Consider the following 18,189-nt stretch of genomic DNA (forward strand, 5'->3'; position numbering starts at 1 on the left):
TCACTAGGAGGAGCTTGGCGATGAGATCCATCACTAGTAGGAGCTTGGCAATGAGACCCATCACTAGGAGGAGCTTGGCGATGAGACCCATCACTAGGAGGAGCTTGGCGATGAGACCCATCACTAGGAGGAGCTTGGCGATGAGATCCATCACTAGTAGGAGCTTGGCAATGAGACCCATCACTAGGAGGAGCTTGGCGATCAGACCCATCACTAGGAGGAGCTTTACTGTAGTATTTTTTTTTATGTATCATGGCCATTTGCAAATGACTATTTGTTACTTTTTATCTTTTGTTACAGATTGTGCTACGGAAAACTGGGAAGAAAAAGTTAAGGATGTGTCAAAGTGGCACGTGGGCCTCAAAATAGCGTGGGACATCGAGACCCCAGGTCTTGCCTTACCGTTAAACCCAGGAGACTCCTATTTTATGCTCGGTAATTAAACCCAGTAGTGTATTAGCATTTTTTTTTTCGCATTCCGGATTTTTATAATGTCCTTGTACTATAGTAAGATTCATTGGGTCACTTATATGGTGACAAAAAGTTACTGCTGAGGTCAGAGGATCGGTAAACGGAGGGGATAAACTCTGCTGACACCTGTACGTTTCCCCTCATTAAAATCACTTTTTTGCCCCCCCCCTCCCTATTTTCCGCAAGCTTTTAATATCAAGTTTTATTTACACCTGCGAACCTTAAAGGCAAGATAGAATATATAGATTACATGACAGATGCCCTACAAAGCTACATTATGTCTCCTGGCCAATAACTTTTCATATTTTATAGTTCTCCATGTCTTGCGGAATAGAGAGAGCCTGAAATAAATACCGTATTGATCGTCCTCTGTTTACCATGAATTTCAGAATAGGGACTATCCCCCTGGTAGGAATGAAGCTTTTATAGGCTCCAGCGCTGCCTTTTCTCTTACTTTTCTTTTATTCATGTTTATTTTGATTTATAAAACTCTCTAATAACCTCCTGATCTATTCCAAGGAAAGGCAAGGGGCCCGTAAACCCACCCTCAACTTATAAATTGCTTCCTGGCATTGATATTCAATAGGTAGTCTCCGGCATTAGCTCGCTGACGTGAACGCGGGGCTCATAATGCGAGCGTTCAATAATGTGTTCGGCTTATCCTCAGCCATGCACTGGGGTATTTCACTTAGTTGAAGTTACAGGGGCCTATTTATTATTGATTTTGCGCCTTTTTGTTGTTTTTCTCCAAAATTTAGTATGTTTTGCTACTTTTTAAGCTCTTTGTCAGCTTTCTTTTTATTTATTTTTTTTTGGGGGGGGGGGCAATTCTGGATATTTTTTGCCTAATTCATCATTTAGGGCTTTGTAATAATTGGCAAATACTAGCATATTTTTTGTTGTTTTTTTTAGTGTAGTTAAAGACTAATGTGCGATATTTTAAAAGAAAGATCATGTGAGTTTTACCTTTCAAACCCCTTGACGACATATGACGTACAGTTACGTCATATGTTGGGTCCCTTGCAAGCCTGCATCTTTCCCGACAGATGATGGCTGAATTATTCAGCCATCATCTGCTTCTAAAAGCCGCGGCTACTTCACCGTCGGATGTTGACCTGTGGAATGTCGCTGTCGATCTCTGACAGCGGCAATCAACACGTGCCAGATTGGTGGGCCTCATTCTACCCACTTGTGATGTGATCGAGAGGTGCCAATGTGTTGTCCTGACAGCCGGGGGTCTGCTGAAGACTACTGTGCCTGTCATTACGATTCTTCTGTGAAAGCCGACGTTTAGCTGACGTTCATAAGAGATGATGATTTTTGCTATACATAGCAGAGCTGAAGCATTGCTATGTGTAGCACAAGCGATCAGTCATTATGATTCTCTTGTGAAAGCTGACGTTCATAAGAGATCATGATTTTCGCTATACGTAGCAGGGCTGATTCACTGCTATGTGTAGCACAGGCGATCAGTCAATCGCAGCTTTAAGTCCCCTAAGGGGACTATTAAATGCAGTAAAAAGTTTAAAAAAAATATGAAAAAAATAGAAAAGTTCAAATCATCATCATTTACTCCATTAAAATAAAGAAAATAAAAAAAATACACATATTTGGTATCGTTGCGTTCATCAAAGTCCAATCTATCAAAATATAAAATAAATTAATCTGATCAGTAAACGGTGCAACGTGAGAAGAAATCGAAACACCAAAATTATGTTTTTTGGGGGGGCTTACGCAATATTGCAATAAAACGCAATAAGAGGTGATCAAAACATCGTATCTAATCCAAAATAGCATCAGAAAAAACTTCATCTCATGGCGCAAAAAAATAAGCCCCCACTCAGCCCCAGATACCAAAAATTGAAAGCGTTACGGGTCTCGGAAAATAGCGACACAAAAAAAATATATATATATTTTTTTTTTTTTACAAATTTCCGAGTTTTTTTTGTCACCACTTAAATAAAAAAAAAAACTGTACACATTTGATATCGTACTGACCTGGAGAATCATATTTCCAGGTCAGTTGTACCATATAATGAGCATGGCAAATCAAAAAAACAAAAAAACATTTTGATAAATTTGGCACAAAATCTGACCGAGATAAAAGAAAGACAAAAAAAATGACTTGAAAGAAATAAATAAAATAATGAATGGGGGACACAATGTTTGAAACTATGTAGGAAACTACATTTCTCCCATCATTAAAATATACAGTACCAGTGTCTATAGGATCATAGCGAAGTAGGTTTCTCCGTCTTTTTTGCAAACTAAAAAAAAAATAATAGGAAAAAGTAAATGTTCTCCAGGTTCTGCAATTCTCTTTGTCTTTTCTTCTCAACATGTCTCCCTTTATCTTGCTTCTCTCCTCGTCTTTCTTTGCTTTGCATCCCAATATAATTTATTTATTCATTTATTTTTTGTTTCTTTTTATTTTGCAATATAAACAAAAAAAACAACAAACATAAAAAAAATATATATTTTCATTCTAAAAGGCTCATCTAAATATAGTTTTCTGAATTCAGTTTAATGAAGGGAAAATATCTCGGATTGAAAGAAGTTGTGCGATGGAAATTCTTTCATGACTTTATTTCCATTTTTTTACTGAACAGGCTATTTTTTATGTTGATATAATAAGTGGTTCTTTTATTATTTATTAGACTTGGGCTCTGATAAGATTCTGTCCCTGGGCATTGACATTAATGACAGTTTCTGCAGAAATAGAGGGGATCAAACTTCTATTCAGGGTTGCACTCGTAGAAATTTTTGTTCCTTTGTTCTGTAAATTGACGTTTTACCTATATCTGCTGTCCTTAACCCAGACTTGTCACTAGGAGAAAAGTGGCCAGTTTTTGCTCTAATTTTATTCTCGCTGCTCCCCTTAGTATTCTACTTTTTATTTTTTTTAAATCCGCCATACGGTTCTAGAGATATTGGCCATTTTATTTAGTGCTACCGAGGGGGCGTGGCTCAGAGGTGCCTAAAGACCTGCCCCAGAGGATCCTGTGAGCCACGCCCATTTTGTAAAGATCATATCAAAATATTATTATTATTTTTTTAATATGTTGAATTTAAAAAATAAAAACAAGACGGAATACTAAGGGGAACGGTGGGACCTCTTTAAAAAGAAACTATCATCACAAAATTAGCTATCGTTTAAATCAGGTTTTTGTGTTGCATTGCATTTTTTTTTTTTTTAATTAGCCAATGATTTTATTTTTATATCATTAGAAACAAAATGCAATGCAATTTTCACACTGACCACTAGGGTTATTTTTTTCATAGACTCCTACATCCTGTCCTTTCAGGTATAGTTTTCAGAAGGCTCATTATTATCAGAGGCAGGATAATCACAGTAGTCGATGTCACACCTGACCCTGCTTCCCTTCCTTCACAATGATTTTTGCACACGCTCATTAGATGCTTTAATGCAAAATTTGGGGTCGGAGTCCGTACATTGCATCTAATGTACTTGTGTTGTTAACTAAAACGACAGAAAGTTAAAGTCTAAAAAAGCTCAAAAAATTGGAAGATTTCTTAAAGAAAATAAAAATTGACAAATATCAAATACAAAATAAGCAAAATACCGATTTAAAGGGTTTTACATTGGTGGCCCTTTCCTTTAGGATAGGTCATCAATATCTGATTGGTGGGGATGCGACACAAGGCTCCACACCCCCTGTTCATCACCTGCTCCCGGTGTCGGCAGTGGCCGAAAGTGCACAGCGCCATCAACTGTACAGTGGCCACAGACGGTACTGCACATCCAACCTCTATTCGACTCAACAGGGGGGGATGTACAGTACTCTGCCGCAAATAAGCATAGGCCGTCAATGTAAAAGTTTCAGACCCCTTTTAACTATGGCTTATTTTTTGATGATTGCTTCCCTTTAATACTACTTTCCATGATTAAAAAAGTTTTGTTTCTATTCTTTCTTCCACTCTCTTCTATAGGCTGTGTCTGGTATTGCAGCCGAGCGCCATACACTTAAAGCTGTTATACGAGGCACAACATGTGAAAGATTACTTCTGAAAATTTAAACAGACCCCCTCATACCCCCTATTCCAGGAATGGGAAATTTCAGGGGAAAAAAATGGACTCCAGATTGTGCAAAAAAACCAAACAAACAATGTTTTCTTCTTACATTTCCTTAAACATATGAAAAAACCTTCCATTTTAGCATCGAGCTGTCCTTATTAATCTCTCGTGTGCCTCCTTTATAGGGTTTTTCAGGATTCCTTCAGCCATTAATTTGATATTAAATTTACCGGGAGGGGAGCGATGAAATTTTAGTGCCGTCAATTATAAAATAATGATATAATTTCCCGACTTATATGACATTATTAACTCTTTGATTTATACAAGCGGCTATGGAAAATGTCCCGATCGGGTCCTGATCTGTTTTGCTGTTTGATTGACAGGCAAGTTGTCAGGGAAACACGTTTCATCTAACACTTGGCGTTTAAACGAACTCACAAACATTTGGCCCCCGGCCACTCATTTTAAGACGGCTTCTCCTATTTTGTCCCTGTGTCAAAAGTCACTTTGCAGGAATAAATAACGCCCTGCAGCCATTCTCAGAAAGCCTTGTATATGCAGGGAGATAGATTGGTTCTCGCCAGCAAATAAAGTAAAGATAAATTGACGGCGCGGTTTCACCTCTTTACCCTCACTTGGCCCTTGGACTGATTTCAGTCACTAAAGAGAGTGCTGAAGGGAACGTGTATACAGCATTTCCAAAGCTATAATTCTGTGCCGGGAGGTCGTCCGTCTGTGAATAGTTACAACAAAAGCTGATGGCATTAATAAAATAAGATGCCAAGGCGACCCAAGACACCTCTGATGCCACGTGGCGTCACATCGACAGGTCGCCGTGTCGTTTTTTTTTACTGTCACTCCTGTGCAGCCGGTTAAGGACAATCGGTCGGCTCTCCTGACATGAAAAAATGAAGAGAACCCAAACCACACATCGACTCTCGAAGAGAAAAGACTCAAGATGAGAACCAAATGATGGTCAACGGAGAAACCAAAGTCATGAAGATCTCCTCGAAAATCGAGGTTAAAAAAAAACCTAAATTATGGGCGCATCCTATTTGGCAAATCATAATGTGACCAAGTAGAGGGTATAACTCCACCCCACATGCCTACATGGACTCCCAACAACATCCTGACATGACCCTGGTGAGATGGCGGATGATGTCCTGGAGGATCAGGTCATCAGTGAACCGTCATTGTGGGCATTTTCAGATGTACTGATGCATAATGTCCCCTGAGGATTTCAATTGGATTCAGACCTGGGGAACGTGAGGACCAGTCAACGGCAGTGGCAAAACTAGAGTGGATACAGAGGTTGAGGTCGCACCCAGGCCCTGGATCTTAAGAAGCCCCAAAGGTCCCCAGCTTTGGGTCATATGAAAATACCAATGGTATTGAAGATGGTGATATTTAGGGGCCCTCTCAATTCAATTTATTCCACTAGTCAACGACATCCTTTGTTTTGTCATGCAGAACTTGTGTAAGCAGATTACTTGGAAGCAACAGTGCTGACAATGAGGAAGCAGTGGTAATCAACCAACACTATTTATTTGTCTAGCACAGAGAGGTAATATATATATATCAGACTTAAATGCGATACTTTATCCGACGTCCTATTTATATACACTATCCTTATTATCTAGCAGCTAAGTGACTGTTAATGAGTAATACCTAGACTCAATGTCTCAGTCTAACAGGCGCCACTCTCTATTCTAGGCCCGTCCCCTTTGTATTCTCTAAGCGCCTCTGATCGTTACACTTGCCCTAAAAGGGGTCACTGGATTTTCCCGCTAGGCCGCAAGTCCTAAATATGTGAGTCACTTGGTGGACAGTGTTCTTGTCGCACTGGTCGTCTTCTTTCCCTGAAGCATGGCCCTGGCCCACACCCTGGTCCGTACATCTACTCTGGAAGTAACCGCCCAATTCACTTGGAACTTCTCTTCAGCACGACAGGCGTTCCTCCTCGTCCGAAGATTAGTGCTTGACCTGCGGAGTGTGGACTTCGTCGCTTGACCTGCGGAGTGTGCACCATCTCATGCTGCACATAACACATCTGCATCTCTGGCTGCTATGGGCATAAAAGGGGACAAACTTATGGTGTGGCCCCCATGCTCCCCTGACCTCAACCCCATTGAGAACCTCTGGAGCATCATCAAAAGGAGTGTCTATGATGGCGGGAGGCAGTTCACATCTAAGCAACAGCTCTGGGAGGGTATTCTGTCCTCATGCAAAACAATTGAAGCAGAAACCATCCAAAACCTGACAAATTCAATGGACGAGAGAGTTCAGAAGCTCCTTTTGAACAAGGGGTCCTATGTGCAAACGTAACATCACCTAGAATAAAGTTTTGAGTTGAAAACTGTTTGATTTCAGTTTGTAATAACCTGCTAATGCTTATAATTTCAAAAATGACCATTTTTTTGTTCTTTATTAAAATGAAAAGGTTGAAAACTCTGCTGTGCATAATAATTTGGAACGTGCATTTTGAGTGCAGTTTGAGTTTTTTTTTTATTTAAAAATATACTGTTATCATAGGCAGTTTGTACAAAAACCTTTCAATTGTACTCTAATAGTTATTTGACTGGAAAATTACAAGGACTGCAATTCATATAGGTAATTTGGGAAAATCTGAGAAAATATTATTTGCATAATAATTTGGAACACAGTGTACAGTCCAACCAGCAGATGGCGGTATTCACTTGCAGGGGCTGTGCGATGTTGACTGAACGCACCTTCTATGCACCACCCCCTTACACTTGCCTACACACTCTGGCCACATGAGGCCTGCTTTGGATTAATTCAATCTTGACTGTATATAAAAAATTTACGTCGGAGCGGGTGTATGGAACAGGGTGAGGAACTGAGCGGGCACCGTACCCTGCAGATGCCGACTGTATTTTAAATGACCGGCATCTGCCTAGCAACCTTTGAAATGCCACCGTCAAATACTGGCCATGCGCACGCAATAAAACAAAAATAAGCATACTTGGTACTGTTTTTTCTTTAAAGGTCCTATCTATCAAAATATAAGATGACTTAGCCTTTATTGTAAAAAGTAAATCAAAACACAATAATTGTCGTTTTTAACTTTGTCTTTGCTTTTGCCTTAAAAACACAAAAAAAAACAATGATACAGTTGCTTTTTTTCAGCATTTCACCAATAGTACAATGGAAAAATGCAACTTATTTTGCAGAAGTCCAAAGCCAAGTCATGACTGTCAGAATGCATTGCTGTAAAAGCGAGGAAAAAAAAGTTAAATCTTATGTGTCAGTGATGGCACTTCTTCATGTTGTTGTGTCATGTCACGCATCATGACTGTTGCATAACCATGAGTTTACTCTTGATTTGTAACTAGATGTCTATGATTGATTTCCATGTTCTGCTTTCCTATTGATCCTTCTATAGATAACCTCAACACCACTCATCAGCACTGTGTACTTGCTGGCTCCGAGCCGCGGTTCAGCTCCACGCACAGAGTAGCTGAGGTATGCTATTTTCATTATACTGTTCTGTGTGATAGACCTTAAAAGAATTTTCTGAGATAATGTTTTCTTTAAAGGGAACCTGTCAGGTCCTCCAAGCCTCACAATCCGCCGTCAGTACAGTTACATATTTAATCCTGCATCTGAAGAATGCTCCTGCTTTTATTGCCCTCATACTGCAAATCACCTCGGGTAGTCTGAGGAAGGGGCATATCTTCAATGAGAGGAATCTGGCAAAATAAGCTTTAATGTACCCAGGTCATGATTGAAATCTTCTTCAATTGCAAAGTCATTTCAGCAGCACTTGCTCCCAGAGCAAGGCCCAGACTTTCCTCCTCCCTGAGCATGAGCAAGACTTGCCTCCTCCCAGGTCGTGCGCGAGGCTTGCCTCCTCCCCGGAGCGTGCTGGAGGCTTGCCTCCTCCCCGGAGCGTGCTGGAGGCTTGCCTCCTCCCCGGAGCGTGCTGGAGGCTTGCCTCCTCCCCGGAGCGTGCTGGAGGCTTGCCTCCTCCCCGGAGCGTGCTGGAGGCTTGCCTCCTCCCCGGAGCGTGCTGGAGGCTTGCCTCCTCCCCGGAGCGTGCTGGAGGCTTGCCTCCTCCCCGGAGCGTGCTGGAGGCTTGCCTCCTCCCCGGAGCGTGCTGGAGGCTTGCCTCCTCCCCGGAGCGTGCTGGAGGCTTGCCTCCTCCCCGGAGCGTGCTGGAGGCTTGCCTCCTCCCCGGAGCGTGCTGGAGGCTTGCCTCCTCCCCGGAGCGTGCTGGAGGCTTGCCTCCTCCCCGGAGCGTGCTGGAGGCTTGCCTCCTCCCCGGAGCGTGCTGGAGGCTTGCCTCCTCCCCGGAGCGTGCTGGCGGCTTGCCTCCTCCCCTGAGCGTGCTGGCGGCTTGCCTCCTCCCCGGAGCGTGCTGGCGGCTTGCCTCCTCCCCGGAGCGTGCTGGCGGCTTGCCTCCTCCCCGGAGCGTGCTGGCGGCTTGCCTCCTCCCCGGAGCGTGCTGGCGGCTTGCCTCCTCCCCGGAGCGTGCTGGCGGCTTGCCTCCTCCCCGGAGCGTGCTGGCGGCTTGCCTCCTCCCCGGAGCGTGCTGGCGGCTTGCCTCCTCCCCGGAGCGTGCTGGCGGCTTGCCTCCTCCCCGGAGCGTGCTGGCGGCTTGCCTCCTCCCCGGAGCGTGCTGGCGGCTTGCCTCCTCCCCGGAGCGTGCTGGCGGCTTGCCTCCTCCCCGGAGCGTGCTGGCGGCTTGCCTCCTCCCCGGAGCGTGCTGGCGGCTTGCCTCCTCCCCGGAGCGTGCTGGCGGCTTGCCTCCTCCCCGGAGCGTGCTGGCGGCTTGCCTCCTCCCCGGAGCGTGCTGGCGGCTTGCCTCCTCCCCGGAGCGTGCTGGCGGCTTGCCTCCTCCCCGGAGCGTGCTGGCGGCTTGCCTCCTCCCCGGAGCGTGCTGGCGGCTTGCCTCCTCCCCGGAGCGTGCTGGCGGCTTGCCTCCTCCCCGGAGCGTGCTGGCGGCTTGCCTCCTCCCCGGAGCGTGCTGGCGGCTTGCCTCCTCCCCGGAGCGTGCTGGCGGCTTGCCTCCTCCCCGGAGCGTGCTGGCGGCTTGCCTCCTCCCCGGAGCGTGCTGGCGGCTTGCCTCCTCCCCGGAGCGTGCTGGCGGCTTGCCTCCTCCCCGGAGCGTGCTGGCGGCTTGCCTCCTCCCCGGAGCGTGCTGGCGGCTTGCCTCCTCCCCGGAGCGTGCTGGCGGCTTGCCTCCTCCCCGGAGCGTGCTGGCGGCTTGCCTCCTCCCCGGAGCGTGCTGGCGGCTTGCCTCCTCCCCGGAGCGTGCTGGCGGCTTGCCTCCTCCCCGGAGCGTGCTGGCGGCTTGCCTCCTCCCCGGAGCGTGCTGGCGGCTTGCCTCCTCCCCGGAGCGTGCTGGCGGCTTGCCTCCTCCCCGGAGCGTGCTGGCGGCTTGCCTCCTCCCCGGAGCGTGCTGGCGGCTTGCCTCCTCCCCGGAGCGTGCTGGCGGCTTGCCTCCTCCCCGGAGCGTGCTGGCGGCTTGCCTCCTCCCCGGAGCGTGCTGGCGGCTTGCCTCCTCCCCGGAGCGTGCTGGCGGCTTGCCTCCTCCCCGGAGCGTGCTGGCGGCTTGCCTCCTCCCCGGAGCGTGCTGGCGGCTTGCCTCCTCCCCGGAGCGTGCTGGCGGCTTGCCTCCTCCCCGGAGCGTGCTGGCGGCTTGCCTCCTCCCCGGAGCGTGCTGGCGGCTTGCCTCCTCCCCGGAGCGTGCTGGCGGCTTGCCTCCTCCCCGGAGCGTGCTGGCGGCTTGCCTCCTCCCCGGAGCGTGCTGGCGGCTTGCCTCCTCCCCGGAGCGTGCTGGCGGCTTGCCTCCTCCCCGGAGCGTGCTGGCGGCTTGCCTCCTCCCCGGAGCGTGCTGGCGGCTTGCCTCCTCCCCGGAGCGTGCTGGCGGCTTGCCTCCTCCCCGGAGCGTGCTGGCGGCTTGCCTCCTCCCCGGAGCGTGCTGGCGGCTTGCCTCCTCCCCGGAGCGTGCTGGCGGCTTGCCTCCTCCCCGGAGCGTGCTGGCGGCTTGCCTCCTCCCCGGAGCGTGCTGGCGGCTTGCCTCCTCCCCGGAGCGTGCTGGCGGCTTGCCTCCTCCCCGGAGCGTGCTGGCGGCTTGCCTCCTCCCCGGAGCGTGCTGGCGGCTTGCCTCCTCCCCGGAGCGTGCTGGCGGCTTGCCTCCTCCCCGGAGCGTGCTGGCGGCTTGCCTCCTCCCCGGAGCGTGCTGGCGGCTTGCCTCCTCCCCGGAGCGTGCTGGCGGCTTGCCTCCTCCCCGGAGCGTGCTGGCGGCTTGCCTCCTCCCCGGAGCGTGCTGGCGGCTTGCCTCCTCCCCGGAGCGTGCTGGCGGCTTGCCTCCTCCCCGGAGCGTGCTGGCGGCTTGCCTCCTCCCCGGAGCGTGCTGGCGGCTTGCCTCCTCCCCGGAGCGTGCTGGCGGCTTGCCTCCTCCCCGGAGCGTGCTGGCGGCTTGCCTCCTCCCCGGAGCGTGCTGGCGGCTTGCCTCCTCCCCGGAGCGTGCTGGCGGCTTGCCTCCTCCCCGGAGCGTGCTGGCGGCTTGCCTCCTCCCCGGAGCGTGCTGGCGGCTTGCCTCCTCCCCGGAGCGTGCTGGCGGCTTGCCTCCTCCCCGGAGCGTGCTGGCGGCTTGCCTCCTCCCCGGAGCGTGCTGGCGGCTTGCCTCCTCCCCGGAGCGTGCTGGCGGCTTGCCTCCTCCCCGGAGCGTGCTGGCGGCTTGCCTCCTCCCCGGAGCGTGCTGGCGGCTTGCCTCCTCCCCGGAGCGTGCTGGCGGCTTGCCTCCTCCCCGGAGCGTGCTGGCGGCTTGCCTCCTCCCCGGAGCGTGCTGGCGGCTTGCCTCCTCCCCGGAGCGTGCTGGCGGCTTGCCTCCTCCCCGGAGCGTGCTGGCGGCTTGCCTCCTCCCCGGAGCGTGCTGGCGGCTTGCCTCCTCCCCGGAGCGTGCTGGCGGCTTGCCTCCTCCCCGGAGCGTGCTGGCGGCTTGCCTCCTCCCCGGAGCGTGCTGGCGGCTTGCCTCCTCCCCGGAGCGTGCTGGCGGCTTGCCTCCTCCCCGGAGCGTGCTGGCGGCTTGCCTCCTCCCCGGAGCGTGCTGGCGGCTTGCCTCCTCCCCGGAGCGTGCTGGCGGCTTGCCTCCTCCCCGGAGCGTGCTGGCGGCTTGCCTCCTCCCCGGAGCGTGCTGGCGGCTTGCCTCCTCCCCGGAGCGTGCTGGCGGCTTGCCTCCTCCCCGGAGCGTGCTGGCGGCTTGCCTCCTCCCCGGAGCGTGCTGGCGGCTTGCCTCCTCCCCGGAGCGTGCTGGCGGCTTGCCTCCTCCCCGGAGCGTGCTGGCGGCTTGCCTCCTCCCCGGAGCGTGCTGGCGGCTTGCCTCCTCCCCGGAGCGTGCTGGCGGCTTGCCTCCTCCCCGGAGCGTGCTGGCGGCTTGCCTCCTCCCCGGAGCGTGCTGGCGGCTTGCCTCCTCCCCGGAGCGTGCTGGCGGCTTGCCTCCTCCCCGGAGCGTGCTGGCGGCTTGCCTCCTCCCCGGAGCGTGCTGGCGGCTTGCCTCCTCCCCGGAGCGTGCTGGCGGCTTGCCTCCTCCCCGGAGCGTGCTGGCGGCTTGCCTCCTCCCCGGAGCGTGCTGGCGGCTTGCCTCCTCCCCGGAGCGTGCTGGCGGCTTGCCTCCTCCCCGGAGCGTGCTGGCGGCTTGCCTCCTCCCCGGAGCGTGCTGGCGGCTTGCCTCCTCCCCGGAGCGTGCTGGCGGCTTGCCTCCTCCCCGGAGCGTGCTGGCGGCTTGCCTCCTCCCCGGAGCGTGCTGGCGGCTTGCCTCCTCCCCGGAGCGTGCTGGCGGCTTGCCTCCTCCCCGGAGCGTGCTGGCGGCTTGCCTCCTCCCCGGAGCGTGCTGGCGGCTTGCCTCCTCCCCGGAGCGTGCTGGCGGCTTGCCTCCTCCCCGGAGCGTGCTGGCGGCTTGCCTCCTCCCCGGAGCGTGCTGGCGGCTTGCCTCCTCCCCGGAGCGTGCTGGCGGCTTGCCTCCTCCCCGGAGCGTGCTGGCGGCTTGCCTCCTCCCCGGAGCGTGCTGGCGGCTTGCCTCCTCCCCGGAGCGTGCTGGCGGCTTGCCTCCTCCCCGGAGCGTGCTGGCGGCTTGCCTCCTCCCCGGAGCGTGCTGGCGGCTTGCCTCCTCCCCGGAGCGTGCTGGCGGCTTGCCTCCTCCCCGGAGCGTGCTGGCGGCTTGCCTCCTCCCCGGAGCGTGCTGGCGGCTTGCCTCCTCCCCGGAGCGTGCTGGCGGCTTGCCTCCTCCCCGGAGCGTGCTGGCGGCTTGCCTCCTCCCCGGAGCGTGCTGGCGGCTTGCCTCCTCCCCGGAGCGTGCTGGCGGCTTGCCTCCTCCCCGGAGCGTGCTGGCGGCTTGCCTCCTCCCCGGAGCGTGCTGGCGGCTTGCCTCCTCCCCGGAGCGTGCTGGCGGCTTGCCTCCTCCCCGGAGCGTGCTGGCGGCTTGCCTCCTCCCCGGAGCGTGCTGGCGGCTTGCCTCCTCCCCGGAGCGTGCTGGCGGCTTGCCTCCTCCCCGGAGCGTGCTGGCGGCTTGCCTCCTCCCCGGAGCGTGCTGGCGGCTTGCCTCCTCCCCGGAGCGTGCTGGCGGCTTGCCTCCTCCCCGGAGCGTGCTGGCGGCTTGCCTCCTCCCCGGAGCGTGCTGGCGGCTTGCCTCCTCCCCGGAGCGTGCTGGCGGCTTGCCTCCTCCCCGGAGCGTGCTGGCGGCTTGCCTCCTCCCCGGAGCGTGCTGGCGGCTTGCCTCCTCCCCGGAGCGTGCTGGCGGCTTGCCTCCTCCCCGGAGCGTGCTGGCGGCTTGCCTCCTCCCCGGAGCGTGCTGGCGGCTTGCCTCCTCCCCGGAGCGTGCTGGCGGCTTGCCTCCTCCCCGGAGCGTGCTGGCGGCTTGCCTCCTCCCCGGAGCGTGCTGGCGGCTTGCCTCCTCCCCGGAGCGTGCTGGCGGCTTGCCTCCTCCCCGGAGCGTGCTGGCGGCTTGCCTCCTCCCCGGAGCGTGCTGGCGGCTTGCCTCCTCCCCGGAGCGTGCTGGCGGCTTGCCTCCTCCCCGGAGCGTGCTGGCGGCTTGCCTCCTCCCCGGAGCGTGCTGGCGGCTTGCCTCCTCCCCGGAGCGTGCTGGCGGCTTGCCTCCTCCCCGGAGCGTGCTGGCGGCTTGCCTCCTCCCCGGAGCGTGCTGGCGGCTTGCCTCCTCCCCGGAGCGTGCTGGCGGCTTGCCTCCTCCCCGGAGCGTGCTGGCGGCTTGCCTCCTCCCCGGAGCGTGCTGGCGGCTTGCCTCCTCCCCGGAGCGTGCTGGCGGCTTGCCTCCTCCCCGGAGCGTGCTGGCGGCTTGCCTCCTCCCCGGAGCGTGCTGGCGGCTTGCCTCCTCCCCGGAGCGTGCTGGCGGCTTGCCTCCTCCCCGGAGCGTGCTGGCGGCTTGCCTCCTCCCCGGAGCGTGCTGGCGGCTTGCCTCCTCCCCGGAGCGTGCTGGCGGCTTGCCTCCTCCCCGGAGCGTGCTGGCGGCTTGCCTCCTCCCCGGAGCGTGCTGGCGGCTTGCCTCCTCCCCGGAGCGTGCTGGCGGCTTGCCTCCTCCCCGGAGCGTGCTGGCGGCTTGCCTCCTCCCCGGAGCGTGCTGGCGGCTTGCCTCCTCCCCGGAGCGTGCTGGCGGCTTGCCTCCTCCCCGGAGCGTGCTGGCGGCTTCCTTGCTCCATGAGTGTGCGCAATGAAGCCAGGTGTACCGCGCACTACCTCCATTGGCGCATTGTGCATGCTTAAGTAGGAAGGGAATCTTGCACATGCTCAGGGAGGAAGAATGTCTGACACGTGTACACTTCTGAAGTGACTTGACAAGTGAGAAGGATGTCAATCACACCTCTCGCTGAAGAGTAGCACCCACACTCCCCGGACTAGACAAGATAATTTGTATATGCAAAGGGCGACTGTAAAAGTTGATGTTTGCACTGATAACTATAGTCTGGTCTACCTGGGGCATTGCTGGGATGTAGGATTAATGATCTAAATGGGACTATGAGGTTAGGGGGGACCTTAGAGAGTAAATAACAATATGACTGCTAGCAATAACGCTTCCTAAATTTATATGTACAGTGTATGAATTTGATATCACATGCACACTCGGAAGAGTTGAGCATTCACGTGTTTGGGTAGGATAATTGAGAAAGAGCTGGATTAGGTCATAGACACTTATAGAGGACCATGGCTTTGCTTGGGAAATCAATACTAATTTTGTTCTTTTGCTGGTCAACATATTGCAGTGCTCCACCGGTATTGTCAGTTATATACAGTCCAGGTGTAAAAGGGCTCTGGAGAACCTGTGCGTGGTCCCTGAGTGTGGAGAGGCAAAGCTGAGGTCTCTAGAGGTGAAAGTTTTACAAGAAACAGAAGAGATCCACAATGAGGTATGTGGTATACAGGGGCACAACTGGAATAGGTGCAGTTGTTGCAATTGTCCAAACGGTCCCTTTGGCACACATTAGAAGACCACTACTATTACAGGCCTATGATAGCCAGGGGCCCTGTTGGAGATTTTGCATTGGGACCCACGAGCTTCAAGTTTCGACATTGGTGGTGTAGATGGGGTAAGGTTGGTATGGTCAAGATATGTGGCATAGTTGGGGTATGGTCAAGATATGTGGTATGGTTGCAGTAAGGTTGTTATGGACAAGGGATGTGGTATGGTTGGGGTATGGTCAAGGTATATGGTACGGTTGCAGTAAAGTCGCTATGGTCAAGGGATGTGGTATGGTGGAGGTAAGGTTGGTATGGTCAAGGTATGTGGTATGGTTGAGGTAAGGTTGGTATCGACAAGGTATGTGGTATGGTTGAGGTAAGTTTGGTATAGTCAAGGTATCTGGTATGGTTTGGGTAGGGTTGGTATTTTCAAGGTATGTGGTATGGTTGCAGTAAGGTTGGTATGGTCAAGGTATGTGGTATGATGGAGGTAAGGTTGGTATAATCGAGGTATGTGGTATGGTTGAGGTAAGGTTGGTATGGTCAAGGTATGTGGTATGGTTTGGGTAGGGTGGCAATTATCAAGGTATGTGGTATGTTTGCGGTATGGTAGGTATAGTCAAGGTATGGAGTATGGTCAAGGTATATGGTATGGTTGCAGTAAGGTTGGTATGGTCAAGGTATGTGGTATGGTTGCAGTAAGGTTGGTATGGTCAAGGTATGATGGAGGTAAGGTTGGTATGGACAAGGTATATGGTATGGTTGCAGTAAGGTTGGTATGGCCAAGGTATGATGGAGGTAAGGTTGGTATGGACAAGGTATGTGGTATGGTTGCAGTAAGGTTGGTATGGTCAAGGTATGTGGTATGGTTGAGGTAAGGTTGGTATGGTCAAGGTATGTGGTATGGTTTGGGTAGGGTTGGTATTGTCAAGGTATGTGGTATGTTTGGGGTAAGGTTGGTATGGTCAAAGTATGGAGTATGGTTGGTACGGTCAAGGTATGTGGTATGGTTGGTACAGTCAAGGTATGTGGTATGGTTGGTATGGTCAAGGTATGTGGTATGGTTGGTATGGTCAAGGTATGTGGTATGGTTGGTATGGTCAAGGTATGTGGTATGGTTGGTATGGTCAAGGTATGTGGTATGGTTGGTATGGTCAAGGTATGATGGAGGTAATGTTGGTATGGACAAGGTATATGGTATGGTTGCAGTAAGGTTGGTATGGTCAAGGTATGATGGAGGTAAGGTTGGTATGGACAAGGTATGTGGTATGGTTGCAGTAATGTTGGTATGGTCAAGGTATGATGGAGGTAAGGTTGGTATGGACAAGGTATGTGGTATGGTTGCAGTAAGGTTGGTATGGTTAAGGTATGTGGTATGGTTTGGGTAGGGTTGGTATTGTCAAGGTATGTGGTATGTTTGGGGTAAGGTTGGTATGGTCAAGGTATGTGGTATGGTTGGTATGGTCAAGGTATGATGTGTGCTTGAGGCAAGATGGGTATTTTGTGATAATAAATGTTTCCATTGGTACCAGAAATAACACGCTTAGGACATTTTTACACTTGTTTGCAGCTCTTCTCGTCATGAACAATCTCCATTGGTGAGCAGTATCATTCTGCTGTAAATTTCTTGTACATGGCACTGGCATATTCCATAGTGTTGTTCAATTATTACCTTCCTCACTTTCCATAGAGGGCTTTTTCCTCCATTTTTCTTCTATTCCTCCTCCTCACACTAGAATTAATGTTGCATAAAGCCAACTGAAAGCCAGATAGTTATTAATTCTTTCCTTTCTAATGTTTTTATTTTCTGATTGTAGATTTTTATTTTCATTACTTTTGTACATGATTATGGGATGGCCATCGTGTCAAAAGACGGTAAACGATCACAAGTTTATGTCCCCTATGGGGAATCGAAATGAAAAAATAAAAATGTTTTTCTAAAAAATAAAAAAAAGTGTAAAAGTTTTTAAATCACCCCATTTTTCACCATTGAAAAATAAAGAAATGAAATTTTACAATAATAAACATATTATTTTATGTCATATTTGTAAAAGTTCATCAAAATATAAAATTATTTAAACTGTATTTTAAACAGGAAAAAAGAAATGTCATTTTGCCATAATCGTTATTCAATGATACTGAATAAGGAGCCCTATAATAATGGCAGAATTACGGGGTTTTTTTCTTCCCATTTTACACCACTTGGAATTATTTTCCTGTTTTTTGCTACATTATATGATGAAAATAAATGGTGTCATTCAAAACTGCAACAAGTTCCACGTAAAACAATGTAGACGGAAAAATAAACAAAATGATGGCTCTTGAAAGAAGGGGAGGAACAAAACAATTGGAAAAAAATCGCCAGGTCTTGAAAGGGTTAAATTGGTGAAATTGCAAAGCGCTTGTAGAAATAAGAGTAGGAACTAAGGAAATTTTTCAATTTTAATTGTTTACTACTAGATGCATAGTTACCGGTCACTTATGAAGTGGATTTGTGGTGGCCTATCTTTAAGGCAATCAGCTCAGCGCTTACAAGCGCTTTTCTATGTAGCTGGTAAGCGCTGCTCTGGGGTTGGCTGGATGGTACAGAGTATTGGAAACTGTCAGTCCAGCACGAGCGCACCGCTCCTCTTGCAAGCAGGAAGCTGGGAGGCAGAGCAGCAGTGCTCTCTTCTGCATTCAACAAGATAAGAACAACCCTTTAATATGAAATCTTAATTTAAACAATAGTTGATTTTCTGATGACACATTACTTTAAAGACCATAGAATGAAATAAAACTTATTGAAGAAGTGATGTCTGTGTCTGTCCAGGTTGAATTTGAATGGCTCCGGCAATTCTGGTTCCAAGGAAAGCGTCACTCCAAATGCAGTGGCTATTGGCTGCCAGCAATGACCAAGCTGGAAGAAGAGTGGAGGCAAATGGAGACCATGGTAAGATCAACGATACTTATAATAATTAAAAAATTCGATATATTTTGTTTTTTGTCTTTTATATGGTGAGCTTCATGCTCATGATATATTACGTCTCTTATTTATGTGGACCAATATTAGGTAGTGTATTATCACCTAATCTGAGAGAAGCATAATGTAGAGACAGAGACCCAGATTCCAGCAATGTGTCACTTACTGGGCTGCTTGCTGTGGTTTTGATAAAATCAGTGTTTTATTAGCAGGAGGTTATCCTGTAAACCTACTGCCATGTAGACCCTGATTCTGGCGATATATCACTTACTAAGCCACTTAATGT

General features: G+C 51.4%; 1 protein-coding gene across 3 annotated transcripts in view; it reads left to right on the plus strand.

The window, feature by feature from the left end:
• Positions 1–18,189, plus strand: part of FTO (FTO alpha-ketoglutarate dependent dioxygenase) — a 289,914-nt gene that overhangs the window by 36,441 nt on the left and 235,284 nt on the right. For all 3 annotated transcript variants that reach the window (XM_073659382.1, XM_073659383.1, XM_073659384.1), the window contains exons 4-7: positions 301–435; positions 7,911–7,990; positions 14,746–14,889; positions 17,754–17,873. In XM_073659382.1, coding sequence (XP_073515483.1) covers positions 301–435; positions 7,911–7,990; positions 14,746–14,889; positions 17,754–17,873 — 479 coding nt within the window. The remainder of the gene's footprint in view (positions 1–300; positions 436–7,910; positions 7,991–14,745; positions 14,890–17,753; positions 17,874–18,189) is intronic.

This window comes from Phyllobates terribilis, unplaced genomic scaffold (assembly GCF_046119375.1).
Source record: "Phyllobates terribilis strain yellow unplaced genomic scaffold, ASM4611937v1 Scaffold_13__5_contigs__length_258822181, whole genome shotgun sequence".
NCBI lineage: Eukaryota > Metazoa > Chordata > Amphibia > Anura > Dendrobatidae > Phyllobates > Phyllobates terribilis.